Source organism: Gossypium hirsutum, chromosome D01 (genome assembly GCF_007990345.1).
Source record: "Gossypium hirsutum isolate 1008001.06 chromosome D01, Gossypium_hirsutum_v2.1, whole genome shotgun sequence".
In the NCBI taxonomy this organism is placed as follows: Eukaryota; Viridiplantae; Streptophyta; class Magnoliopsida; order Malvales; family Malvaceae; genus Gossypium; species Gossypium hirsutum.
Window position 1 is genome coordinate 15,477,738 of NC_053437.1, and position 14,097 is coordinate 15,491,834.

Genomic DNA, 14,097 nt, shown 5'->3' on the forward strand with positions numbered 1-14,097 from the left:
GGCCTGAGGGAGATGACTGCTTTCTTAATTCCCTCAAAAGCAACTTAGATAATCTAAAGGAGAAGAAATAAAAAAAAGTTCTTCGAGGAAGAACGATGAAAGTAAATTCCGCAAACGAACTCCTATAACTGAGGGTGTTGAAGATGAGGTTAGGTCAGAGAATGAGAGTGATGATGATAGTCCTAATGGTTTTATCGTTGATGGCTTCAACATTACCAATTGTGACGATAGTTGTAGTGAGTCGCAAGAACATTCTGATTGCAATAATACTCATAGCGAACAACAAGATGTCTCTAGTGACTCAAATAATGAAGTGGACTTCAATATGATTCTCTCTCAACTCAAAAGGAAAAGGAATCATAAGTCGAATCGGGAATTTGAGGGGGAGATGCTCGTGGCCTTTGGCAAGGATCCAAAACTTTGCATAAAAACTGTATGTTCTCTCTACCTGCAACAAGCATCAAGGGAGAAACTTTCCAAGGTAGCCTTGTGCCAAAACCAGAGAGGTTTTAATAAAACCGACGCCTACATGTACGAATTCGAAAATTTATGATTTAAATGACCATCGTCATTGTACTTTGCGCAACAACTGATATCTATATGTTGGAATTTGTACTGTGTCTTATAGGGGCTAGACGTTGGAAGCACGGACATGGGAGGGAAGAAGAAGAATAAACATGACCCAAAATACAAGAAAAAGAAAAATGAAAGAAAACTGTGATTGACAAACAAGTTTGACTTGATCATTTTAGTATGTAAAATCAGATTTTTGTTATAGGTGAAAAATTTTATTAATGATAGTAGTTAAATTACAAATATTTTTATTTAGATGACAAAATGAAAGCATCCGAAAAATTAGGCGATGAACTCCATATTTTACCCTTAAAAATATAACTTCAAAATTCAAAGAAGAAAACATCATTTTAAAATATTAGATGAGAATGTAAGGTAACTGAGCCAAAACCGGGTTACAGTGCTTTGTTTGCTTTACAACTAAGAAAGTAGGGGATCTTTAAAGCCGTAAATTACGTGGCAATTTGAAAGAAGCGAGTAGCCGAGTAGGTGAGGAAGCATAGAGCGAAGGAACGAGCGCGTTATCATTCTAAATTCTAATCAACTTGGAGTAAATGCAAATTAAAGCTTGTACAGTTGTACTCTACACTAAAATTACATTGCCAATTCTTTTAAGAGAACAATGACTTTTTTTCATAAAAACATATATATGTAAATATTTTTACTCTACCTTATAATTTATTATTATTTTTTATTTTTAATGAATTTAATGTATAAATTTCTGTTTACTTAACTATGACTATAACAAATAGAATGATTTAGGATATTAGTTTTCTGAATTAAAAAATTATTTATTAATTCTCTTCTTTTTAAATAATAGCGGTTTAAGTAATGGGAAAAGGAAAAGACAGAGAAAGAGAACAAAAAAATTACTTTAAAAAAAAGAAAGAGAAAAACTAAAATATTTAAAATAAAAATATCTGAAATAAAATATACTACTGAATAGTAAATACAGCGCCTAAAAATTTCAGATTTCTAACATTTCTTTGGAAAAAAGTTGTTTCCTGGTACTTTGCCCTTTTCCCTTCAGAATTCCTTAGTTTTTTTTTCTCATCCGTCTCTTAGTCTCTGAAATTTTCCTATTTATTGGTAAGTTATTGGCATTTTTTTTTGTATTTTTCTCCTATTTTCTGTTTTTATTTTTGGATAATAGATTATATATTTGTTATAAAACTGTAATTTTTCGAAAATTCTGAAAATTGTCCGTAAAATTGGTCAGAAATTCCTGGGTTTTTTTAGCCATTATTAAAAAAATTGCAGCTTCATCTTTGTAAGAAAAATGGAATTGAGTAGATTTGGGGACTAAAACTGAAAGGATTGCAACAGTTATTAGGGTTTTAATTTGGCGATGAGTAAATTCTACTTTTTTGCATATAGATTTTTCACCCTGGGATTTAAGAGCAAGGTAGCTTGTTAGGCTCAAGGTTTTTTTTTTTCAGTGAATTTTGAAAGCTTGATCAACTGACAGTTCCTCGCTCAAGTTGAAATTTGAAACTCCATTTTAATTTATACAAACATTTTCAAAAATCTGCACTTCTCGAGTTCGAGTTCGAGTTCGAGAGAGTTCAGTGCACCAAACAGTGAGTGAGTTCTTTTCAACAATAATTCTTAACAGTCAGCATGAGTATAACATTTCATGTTTGAGATTATTATATTTTGCTGTTTAAAAAATTAGGTTCTTTTTCTGCTGCTGCTGCTGCTGCTGCTTCTTGATCTAATGAATTACTTAGGTATGAGCAAAGGAAAGAACTGAAAAAGCATATATAATTCAATTTTAAACACCAAACAGAAAAAGGAGAAGAATGTCGGGATCTGAGACGGGAATGATGGCGAGTAGAGAGCCCTACAGCTTGGGCATGCAACAGAAGAGTCCGGTGGCGTCACAACCGGCGATACAGAACATGCGTTTAGCCTTTAGGGCTGACGGAACAGCTGTGTACAAGCCCATCACTCCCGCCTCACTCACATATCAGCCAGCTTCCGGCGATGGTGGGGCGGAGGGGTCCGCTGGTGGACCTGCAGTCACTCAAGAACAAGGGCAAGCTCTGAACATGAGCATGAGCATGGGGAGCGAACCCTTGAAGAGGAAGAGAGGGAGGCCCAGGAAGTATGGGCCGGAAAGTACCATGCCTTTGGCTCTTATACCAGCTCCTTCCTCTGTCAGCGTAACCCAATCTAATAGTGGAGGAGGATTCCCCTCACCAACTCCTCCGCCACCTCCTTCAGGAGGATCAGCCTCTTCACCAACTTCAGGAAAGAAAGCTAGGGGAAGACCGCCTGGTTCCTGCAATAAGAAGCATCAACTTGAAGCTCTTGGTACTCTTTTCTCTTGATAGTTGATACGCAAATAAAGCATTTTAATCGTTTAATTTGATGAATGTCTTTTTTTTGCTTTGGATTGGTAACCACGACATTTTCTGTTTTCTACCTTGTTCTCGAAATGCCACTATACTTAGGGATTAAGATCTAAGAGGAAGGATCTAATCTCCCTGCTTTTTCATTTTTACTCTGTTTTGTGTCATATATAGACATACACACGTGGGTGGGATGTGGATGGCAGGTGAGGAGAACAAATGGGCAGTGCGGTAAAAATAATAAAGGAGTGATGGTTTTAGTTTTGTTTATGTTTTTGTTTATGTTTATGTTTTGGTGTTGGTGATGATTTGTAGGGAGTAGTGTCGATTCTGGGTTCTGATTTCTGACAGGATGGAACCCAAGATGCTCTACTGAATAATAATAAATACTAATAGTACTGTAGTACTTACCAGTATTTACCACTAATTAGTAGAAGACTGGAAGTCTTAAAGAGATTATATAAGGATAATCAAACTAATATTCCAAATATCAACACGTAAATACCTGTGATGCTGTGGAATCACATCTGCATCTGTAGTCTGTATTGTAACTTAGACTTCTAACTTTAGACTTGGGATCTGTTCTAACTGACTTTAGACTTCAGAGTTCAGATTCTTATCTTTCCCAAATCACTTATATGCATGCCGACATGCCCTTGCTTCATTTTTCTGTGTCCCCTTTCTTGTTTTTCTATATCTCCACTCTCTTATGTCAATAGCAGCTAGCTAGCAATTAACATCTACCAAGAGTGCTTTTATAAATATATATAATATGTACATAAACATTCTTGAATAATACTGAAGGATTGCAGCTTTCTTGTTATTACAAGATATTTGTTCTTTTCTTTCCTTTTTTTTTTCCTTCAATTACTTTTTCAATATGAAGCATAGTCATTCTATGGCTCTATAAACTTTTTATTTTATTTTATTTTTTAAAGAAGATTCTTAGAAGCCTGAGCTATCTTTGTACTTGGTTACTAAGCTGACATATTTCACTAAATTGTTCTCTTTTTGCAGGATCACCCAGAGTTGGATTTACGCCCCATGTTATCACTGTTAAAGTGGGAGAGGTTTCTCTTTTTCCTTTTAACTTCCCTTACCACTTTTCCTGGTTTATGTGGAAAACTTTTTCTTATTGCTCTTATATGCTAGAGTCAACCATTCTGAAAATTCATTTTTATTCCATTTATTAATAAATGGCATGTTCATCTTCTTGCTTGATGCAAATATGCCTGTCATAAGTTGCCGAAACTTCTTTCATTTAATTTGCTTCGTAAAGATTTTTATTCAACTCTTGTCTTTAGAACCATATTGACTCTGGAGAAAAGTGTTATGTCATTAGTTTTTTGCATTTTGCATGTGATGAAATAAAAGGTCAAATTGGGGAAATGGATTACTTCCCAAAATTCCTCTTCTGACAATGAAAATCAATGAAAACAACAAAGAACTAATGGAGTAAATTAAAATTTTGATAATGTTTGTGATTTTGCAAGTTCAAAATGTATACACAACTTAGAATGAAGTTATGTGAATGAATAACATTATCTTGATGAATATTTTTATGAACTCCATTCCTTTATTTGGTTGAAGATATATTTCTTTCTTGTTAATTTTATAAATATACTGCACATACAACTAGGGGGCATTTGGATAGTCATCTTACTGATGATAAGTTTTGGTTCAATACCATCTATTTCTTAGGTAATCTTTATATTACCTAAGTAATCTAAAATTTGTGACAATTTTACTCATTTTTATTGACTTTGATCCATTTTATTTAAACTAAAACAAAATAATAATATATGCTAATGAATCAAATTCTCCATTTCTTTAATTCCAACTATATATATTATATTATTATCATTATCATTACTGTTATCATTATTATAAGTATAAATTGAGGAAACTTAGCATTTTGTCTATTATATTACCTTAAGTTTCAATTAATTATTATTATGAGTTTTTCCATTTTTTAATTATTTATTAGTTGAGAAAATTTAACAACTTGTCTGTCTTCATCATCATCGTGGTCGTCATTTTACCTTAATTATTTTTATCTATTTTCGTTGTCACCTTTTACTGTTTGCATAATTTAATAGCTTTTTTCGTCCTTATTTGTGATCAATGACAATTTAATACTATTAGGTTATCTTGTATTCTCTCAACAAAAAAATCTTACATTCCAAACAACTCAATCAAACAAGAAAATTAAACATTACTGGTAATGTGCTAAATAATCTAGATATGAGATAATCCTATTACCAGAGTTAATTAAACATTCTCCTAACCAAACACCCCCTTATAGTAAAGGAGAGATACCTTCCCTTTTATTTATATTTTTATTTCTCAATGTGAAGTATTTTCATCTTTTGAGCTATCCATTGCTCTAAATTTCACTGTGCTTCTTTATAAAAACATGTGTATGCAATGGAGTTGTTCTCTCGGTGATATAATAGTTGTAGTTAATTGGGTGATCTGAAGCTAAAATTTTATGTATTTACCTGGTTCTAGGATGTATCGTCAAAAATAATGTCATTTTCTCAGCATGGTCCCAGAGCTGTTTGCATCCTCTCAGCAAATGGAGCCATATCAAATGTAACTCTTTGCCAACCAGCAACATCTGGTGGAACTGTAACTTATGAGGTTTGTGATGTGCCAAAGTATTAGTATTCTTTGTTGTTGCCTTCTGTTTTAGGATTTAAATTTGTTCTTATAAACTGCTTTAGGAATTGAAATCTCTACAGCTTAGCTCTTGAATTTGAAAAAGGCAAAATATTATTTTTATTTTCACTAGTAATTTTTAGGGTCTGTGAGAAGGAGGTGCATATTGGCATAAAGATTCTCGAGTATCAATTTGATCACGCAATTTCTGTATCTATATCGTGTTCATGTATATTGTAGTGTCATAATTGTATTTAAAATATTTCATATTTATGTAAAATTGAATACGCTAATTCACATTATATGGATGTCAAAACATTCATTTATTCATGTTGTATTTGTGTTATTTTTTGTATCCTAAGTTATATCATGTTTTAGTTATCTTTTTGTGCTGTGTCTGATATTGTCAGGTTTAACATCAACCTAATAGATGGATGGCTGTATCCTGTTTAAACTATAAATATTGAACTAAGAAAACATCTTATATAATATCTATTAATGGATGTACTCCCAATGGATGATGGCTGCATAAGTTTCAGAGTGAAATAGAATTTTGTGATGCTTGTTAGAATCATCTATCTGTATTAAATGCAGCCATGGGAATTTAAAGATGTTTGAATAGGAAATCTCAATTCTTAAGCATAAAGCTGGAGCTGATGCTGTCATGGGAAGAAATATGCAAAAGTGGATTTATTGTCAGCATATAGCAGAAGTTACTATGTTCTAGGGATGATTATTCTGCTTCTGGAAGCATTGTTATACCACCAAAGATGTGCCAGATGTGAACTTTATAATGAAAATCAATTATATCAAATTTATTCCACAACCTATAAAGAGAGAGCACCAGTTTACTACGAATATCTAATTTAATGGCATTATGTTTCTTTTCCATTGATGGTGCAGGGGCGATTTGAAATTCTGTCACTGTCTGGTTCATTTCTTCTGTCAGAAAATGGTGGTCAGCGGAGCAGAACTGGAGGGTTAAGTGTGTCATTGTCTGGCCCAGATGGTCGTGTTTTAGGTGGTGGTGTAGCTGGCCTTCTAACAGCTGCATCTCCTGTTCAGGTTTAATTCCTTTTCTCATTTGATATTTTCGTTACTGCATTGTTCTTTTGTTCTAGTATCTTTCAGATTGCATATATTTTCAATCTTTTCAGAATCTTGTGGTATACAGGGATGAACCAAAATCACTCTACGAGAAGTAGAAGTTTCTCTAGATTTAACTCTAGTGAAATATGATGTTAGAAGTTCTACCACCTAAAAAAAGTGATAAATATTTTGTGATTGATGTTATTATTAATAATCCATTTAATTTCAATGAAAAAACTCCATTTAATGTTAATATTATGAAAAATGTAAATTTTAAAGAGTGAGTATTTGATACACTGGCAGTGCACTTTTTTAACTCCCCAAACAAAGTTATAAATTTGCCACATTTCTCATTTCTTTTATATATATATATATTATATGTGTGTGTTTTTTTTATTTTTACTATACACTATACACACTTGTCATCAACCAACCTTGCTTGTCGAATTTTTAAAATCCACTGACAGGATACCAAATATTTTCCCTTCATGAAGAGTTACAGCAAACCTAGGTTTTAGGCCTTTAGGTTTGATGATGTTTACCATATGTCAACTGTTAACTATGTAACATTGGAGCGTTTTGGAGGGTGGAGAAATGGTCTCTGCCTCACCTAGCATTTATCAGTGAGCTCTGTCTCTCCTTTATGCAAATATTTAGATGTATTTTAGAAGAATTATCTAAAGCTGACATGATTCATAGTGCTGCTATTGGCTTTGGGTTCTATACATTACTGCCCATCTCATTTTAAGTAATATACTTCACGTGTCTATGGTACTGAAAGTGAGCTACAATATTGCTTGCAGGTGGTTGTGGGTAGTTTTATTACAGACAATCGAAAGGAAGCAAAGTCAACATACCAGATGGAAGGCCTATCTGCCCCACCAAAGGTTGCTCCAGGGGTTACCAGCTCACCTTCACATGGTACTCTAAGTGAATCCTCAGGTGGGCCTGGTAGCCCGGTTAACCAGAGCATGGGAACCTGCAATAATAACAACAATAATAACCCACAAGGCATGTCAAACTTTCCATGGAAGTAAAATCATGCTTTTAACTGGGTAGTCTGTAGTGGGTCAGCCAGTGTTGTAGTGGGAACCATTTTGTAATTTAAGCATCGTGTAACTGAAGTAGAATTAAGGGTACAGGATTTACTTTTTTTGTTGAACTTGGGACTTGGATGCTAAGCTAGAAACGCCCGATAGGTCTTGGCTTAGGAGTGTTGTTAGTGTGATGCATTTGTAAGGTAAAGGTGTAAGTTAGACGCGAGAGAGAAAGCACTTGTGTTCTAGTTTTTTAGGTGTTGTGTTTCAGACTGAGATGCTGAGTTTGAGTTTGTTGCCAATTTCAGTTACGTTAGTGGAAGGGTGATATTGATGAAGATGATGATGCTCATGTTGAAATTAGCTGTGTTTTACGTCTTATTTATTTTTGCATGTATTCTTGCCAAATCTCAATGCTCCATCCGTCATTCATCCAATGCTTTCATTTTATTTACATTTTGGTTAATTCTGCTAAGTTGTTGGATTTATGTATTTTAATTTAGTTATTTTTAGTTTTCGTACTTACAGAATTTTAAAATTTTAGTTTTGATTATTACATGTTTAGAAATTTAATTAAACAGGTTTGAGATTTAAACTGATGAAATTAAAATATAAATATAAAAGAATATGACCTTTACATTTGTCTGTACAAGGGAAATCGTGTAACAGTTATTACCATGGACCACAAGTTGTTATGGAAATGAGGTGAGTACTCATTACATTAGATGAGATGAAGTTTTCCAATTTTGTTTGATTGGGAGGTGGGGCCTTGGTGAGGGGGTAAAGTCATTTCACAAAGTTGAATGTTTAATTTTTCCCGTTTGTGGCCATTAACAAACCATTCTACAGTGAAGTGAATTAAAGTACACCAACACGAATGCAATGCTCACGCAACTTTTTTAGCTCTCTTCAACAATAGCCTCAAAGAGGGAAACCCAAGTGCAAAAGTCTGCCAGAACCATCCTGTTGCATTATCAGGATCCACTCTTTTTGCCAACCGCCACGCGTACATGCCTTCTCCGATATGTGCTGCAGTAGCTAAGCAAAATGCTAGCCGTATTCCAAACATTGACCGAAATAACATAAGTCCAATTGATCTAAGGAGTGGCACTGGTCCTATGGGTGGGAACCAACCACTAGCAAAAAGTGAAATCATTCCAATCAAAATAATTCCCCATACATATATTGTAGGTCCGTCCAAACTTTTGTTTTTCCTATCCTGCCAATATGATATAGTTGCTGCCATGCCTTCCCGAGGACTCACCATTGGAACATATCCAAGCTCTTGCTGTGCTTTAAGGTATGAGAAGTAATGGGTAAGACCAACCTGCAAACATGCATCAGGTTCATTAAACACGATTTTTTACTAGGAAAATTGTCATACCACCTCAACAACCTATCATCACAATATATAACACCAATATTTTACCCTATTAAAATCAAAATCAGAACAGATGATCGAATATTTATTTTTGGTGCTTTATGCAAAAGTTCTGAATCACAGGCACGGCTCAGAGCAGGGAAAGGGGGAACCAGTTATTAAACAAACCTTATATACTTCAGCAGGAAGAATGAAGGGCTGAGGAAGCCACCACCGATTCAATAAAGGATATAACATTGAGTATACAGCCCAGAAAATCTTAGCTAGATAAAGAGCATGCGAAACAGCGAGCCAGGACTTTGGCAAGTCATAATCTAAACTTTTTAGAAGTGGTTGGATGAATTCAAAAGTGTTGATTGGAGACCCTGCAAAAAGTCATAAGAGAAAAATACCCTTGAGAAACATTGTCAACTTCATCCAGTAAATAGTCAAAATGGATAAAACTGCTATTGCAAATAGTTTTGCACGCCTAATGGAAGAAAACAAGAAAAGCATTGATCACTATTCATTACCATCAGATATGAAGTATGGCTGGCCAGCTGCAACTGGACGCCCTTCTTTTCCAGGAATGTCATCTAAAAGTCTCATGCTTGCCAATAGTAGAGCGAGTAGCAGGTTATCCACATAAACCCAGTCTGTTTTCACATTAGAATTACCTATTTTGAATGGCACCAAGCCTAATTTTGCCATAGATACTATCCTAGGGAGGTGTCGCTCTTCACCGGGTCCATATATAGCAGCTGGACGAACAGCACAGGTATAAAGACATTTTCCAATATTATTCCTGCACAGCAAAGAATCCCCCATGTAACTAATTTCTCTTTGGAGCAGAAAAGGGTGAAGAGAAGGCATGTTCAATGGCAAACTTCAGTAATAATTTAATCTAGATTATCCACTATGCTAGAGTAGATTTTGTCATTCAAGTATATTCTGTGATGACCCCATGAGCTGATGTGGTAGAAACAGCTGAAGGAGAGCCAACAACATGCGCATCAGGAGGACCCCACGCAAGAAAACCAAATCTGTTATTCTTAAGAATTATGTGACCTAAGGGCAGGGGATATTTTGTAAAGGGGCAGTACAATCTATCTATTATAAATAAGTAGAAATGACCTAAGGAAAGCACGAAGGAATTGTCTAGAGTGTGACTGCTACTGCCTCCTCGCTTGGATTAGTTTCTTTGTACTGATCCATTTCTTCTCTTGAATTCACCATACTCTCCTATTTCTTCTTCCTCCTCTTTCGGTCTCTACTTCTTATTATAGTTGTTTGTATTGTTTGGAATTCATTTTGAGGTTGCAGGTTGGTCCATTTTTGGTGCTTTCGTTGCTCTAACTCTCCTCCACCATGGTTGATGGTACTCGATTGGCAAACTTAGATCTGGTAGTGGCTGTGCTTCAGGATGATTTTCAACTACAATCTCAAGCTCTTGCTCAACAAACTAAATCCCTAGACTCCCTTCAATCCACAGTTTCTATTCAGTATCAAACAATGGTTGATATGAAGCATCAAATGGAAGCTGTTACTACTCAACTCATTCAACTTGGGCAGTTAATTAAGGGTAAGGCCACGCAATCAATGATGCCTCCCGATGGAACCAAGGTTGAGACTGATTCCAGAACAACATTCAAGGGTGATCATACATCTCCTACCAACCATTGCCATCCGTCGCACCTTGAGTACGATTCTGATAGGGAAGAGTTTCCGTTCAAGCCCAAACCCGCTCAAGTGGAACTGACTAAATTTAATGGTACTGATCCCGAGTCTTGGATTTTCAATGTGGAGGAATTTTTTGATTTTTACAAAACTAATACTATCATACTATTCCACATACATATAAACTAATACTATCTTGTACCATTTTATTCAAGCCTAAAACAATAGTAGCAGAAAAGGTAACCAAACATGAGGATTCTGGCAGTTCGATTTACTTACTTTAAAGGGCGGCCGTTGTACTTAAGAACCACCTGCTCGGCAATTGATTTACTTCGACCATAGGGATCAAAGTGATCATCAATAGGGAAATAGGGCAAGGCCTCATTGCCATTGACAATCTCCTTTCCACCAAACACAACATTATATGTGCTGACATAAACAAGCCTAGTGATCCCAAATTCAAGGCAAGCCTCCAAGACATGGCAGGTTCCATTGATATTCACCTGGTCAACACGAGAGAACTGAAGCATTTCTTTCCCTGACATGCCGTAGGAAGCCAGGTGAAAAACGCAATTGGCACCACGAAGAGCATTTTCAACATCTTTCTTCGAGGTAAGATCGCCTGTTGCAACCACACAATTTAGGGCAATGGGTATAAGCATCTCAAAATGGTAAATTGAAGGCCTCCCCCGCATATTTAAAAAAAAAAAAAAGACACAGCACAAACTTTATGGTTCAATCCATCTAAGAAAGATAAGTTGAAAACTTTAAAGTTTCTAAGTTTTTGTTACTTTCTTCCGATCATCAGAAAGAAAATAATAGTAGTAGCAGAAGAAGAAGAAGCAGAAGAAAAGGGAAACCTTGGAGGCAGCGGACGCCGTGGTTGGTCAGTTGGAGGGACCAAGGGGAATGATGGCGGAGGTCAAAGGAGCGAACTTGGCGAGCACCTCTGCGGATGAGCTCCAAGCAAAGGGCAGAGCCGACGAAGCCCAGACCACCGGTGACCACGAAGGTGTTGCCTTCGATGCCTTCATTTTCGCTCAAGTGCATTTTGTTGTTGTAGCTGGATTGGATGCTAGGGTGAGATATAGGGTAATTTGGTGAATAAGTAGGGGGATTGGGACGGTGACCGATGGATGGAGACAAGTACTGAGGTTGGCCTTGGCACAATTTTAGTCAATACGGTGCTGCATACGTCTATTGCCTTTCCTCACGGTAATAATGAATTTATTTAATTTTAATTTATTAGATTGAATTATGAATTGGATTACTCGGCTTGATTTGAAGGTTCATTCTAAAAATAAGAGGATTTGAATAAAAATATAGTCTCAAAAAATAAGTTTAAGTAAAAAATAAAATTCGTTTAAAAAATAGATCAAGCCTCGGGTAATGTTTTTTGGCCTAGCCTTAACCCCAGCTGTAGCTCGAATTTGCAAAAAAGAAGAAGCTTGCAATTTTATAGCTATTTTGCTGCTTTTTTTCACTATTTTACTCTAATTTTATTGATGTGACATATAAATTAATTATCATTTGGATGTTAAGATAGCAATTAATTTTTTAAATTTTAAAAAAAAATTAAATATTAATATGGTGTGGGTTGTTACATTGATGCCATATAAGTAAAGTTAACAAAGTCAATTTTTTCAATCTATTTTAAAATAATTTGACAAATAATATAAGTTTAAAATATTAAAAGAAATAAAAATAATTAATAAATAATTAAAATAATTTTTTTTAAAATTGAAACACCAAATAAATCATTTTACCTATATAATATAATATAATATATCCATTTGAAGAGGGAACATGATTATTTTATTCATCTCCGATCCACTTAGAAATTAAAAACTTTTTCTTCAATTTTCTTTTATTCTTTTTTTTCCTCGCAATTGTGAAGGAGGCCGAAAAAGAAGAGGCAAATTTGGGTGAGATCAGTGCAAATTAAAGAAAAGGTACAAAAATGAATAAAGCTTCCATTTTAGGCTTATGTTATAGGTAGAAGAAACTGAAGTAGTTGAATGTTATTCCCCCACAACAAAATCAAAATCACATCTCATCATCATCCATTATTCTAATATTCATAATCTTTTATATAATTTATGTATTTGTTAGAATTGAGTGACCCGAATCCTTATACAATGATAAAATAAAATAAAAGTAAAATCCATATAGAACTACACTTCTTTTATTTTATTTTAAAATAAGGTTTTTCAACCTTATTATACTTCATCTATTTAATATTGATTAAAGTAAAGTGTTTCAACCTTACTACACTCATTCTATTAGAATATGGTTTTACAAGCCTATAAATAGACATAGTCTACTCCTCTTGTAATTAAAAATTCGAATTCGACATAGTGAATTATCTTCTCCTCTGCCAGTGGTTTTTTTCGAAATAGTTTCCACGTAAAATTATATGTGTTCTTTATTTTTCTTTCTCTTTTCTTTACGATACATTGTCATTACCGACATTTTATTTTTCACAAATTGATATCAGAGCTTTCCAGGTTGCTTATCTCAATCACGGTAATGACATCTTTGAAGTATGAAATTTTGCTATTGGATCGCAACACAAGATTCGCGTTTTGGTAAATTAAGATGCAGGCGGTTCTTGCGCAGATGGGTCTGGAGGATACCCTACTAAGGATAGATAAGATGCCTTTGACATTGACGGAGGAAGAGAAGAGGCATAAAGATTGAAATGTGTTAACACAGTTACATCTGCATTTTTCTAACAAAATTTTACAGGTTGTGATGAAGGAGAAGACCACCGCTGCATTATGGAAGAGGCTGTAACAAATATGTATGTCGAAAACTCTAATTAGCAAGCGGCATCTTTATGCTTATCGTTTGGAGGAAGATGCGTCTGTGCATGAACACTTAATAGTGTTTAAAGAAATTCTCTCAAACTTAGAGGCCATAGAGGTTTAGTATGATAAGGAAGATCTAGGGTTGATTCTACTTTGTTCATTGCCCTCGTCTTATTCAATATTTAGAGACACGATTTTATATAACCGCAAGTCTCTCACAACTGATGGGGCTTATGATTCTTTGAACTCGTATGACAAGGTGAAGTATCTTATGGTTAAACCCGACTCTCAAGGAGAGGGTCTCATTGTTCGTGGGAGACAAGATCGGAATGCTGATGATGATTGTGGAAGGACATAGGAACGGAATCCTCGTGGTAAATCTAAGAGAAAATCGAAATCTTCAAACAGAGGTAAAACTTGTAACTTCTGTAAGAAAAAATGACGCATTAAATCTGAGTATTTTAAGTTGCAGGACAAGATCAAAAGGGAGCCTGCGAATCAAAAGAGCAAATAACCAGAAAAATTTGGTGAAGCTG

At 34.9% G+C, this 14,097-nt stretch overlaps 2 protein-coding genes across 10 annotated transcripts; one reads left to right on the forward strand and one right to left on the reverse strand.

Moving 5' to 3' along the window:
- Positions 1–1,481: 1,481 nt before the first annotated feature.
- Positions 1,482–8,052, forward strand: LOC107922009 (AT-hook motif nuclear-localized protein 10). 8 transcript variants are annotated; one of them, XM_041087123.1, is made up of 7 exons: positions 1,520–1,662; positions 2,013–2,157; positions 2,249–2,889; positions 3,945–3,997; positions 5,439–5,570; positions 6,492–6,653; positions 7,481–8,052. In XM_041087123.1, exons 3-7 carry the CDS (start codon positions 2,376–2,378, stop codon positions 7,712–7,714), a joined length of 1,095 nt encoding a protein of 364 aa, XP_040943057.1. In that variant the 5' UTR covers positions 1,520–1,662; positions 2,013–2,157; positions 2,249–2,375; the 3' UTR covers positions 7,715–8,052. The 8 variants fall into 8 exon arrangements, with proteins under 8 accessions (XP_016707323.1, XP_040943060.1, XP_016707319.1 ...); XM_016851834.2 differs by lacking the exon at positions 2,013–2,157 and having other exon boundaries at positions 1,482–1,662; positions 2,363–2,889; XM_041087126.1 differs by lacking the exon at positions 2,013–2,157 and having other exon boundaries at positions 1,482–1,580; positions 2,304–2,889.
- A 451-nt stretch (positions 8,053–8,503) lies between these two features.
- On the reverse strand, positions 8,504–11,960 carry LOC107922008 (short-chain dehydrogenase/reductase family 42E member 1). Of its 2 annotated transcripts, XM_041087122.1 has the most exons (6): positions 11,612–11,937; positions 11,031–11,373; positions 9,608–9,879; positions 9,264–9,460; positions 8,895–9,041; positions 8,504–8,764 (listed from the first exon to the last, which is right to left on the reverse strand). In XM_041087122.1, the coding sequence occupies exons 1-6, from the start codon at positions 11,799–11,801 to the stop codon at positions 8,753–8,755; spliced, it is 1,161 nt and encodes a 386-aa protein (XP_040943056.1). In that variant the 5' UTR covers positions 11,802–11,937; the 3' UTR covers positions 8,504–8,752. The 2 variants fall into 2 exon arrangements, with proteins under 2 accessions (XP_040943056.1, XP_040943055.1); XM_041087121.1 differs by having other exon boundaries at positions 8,504–9,041; positions 11,612–11,960.
- Positions 11,961–14,097: the final 2,137 nt, after the last annotated feature.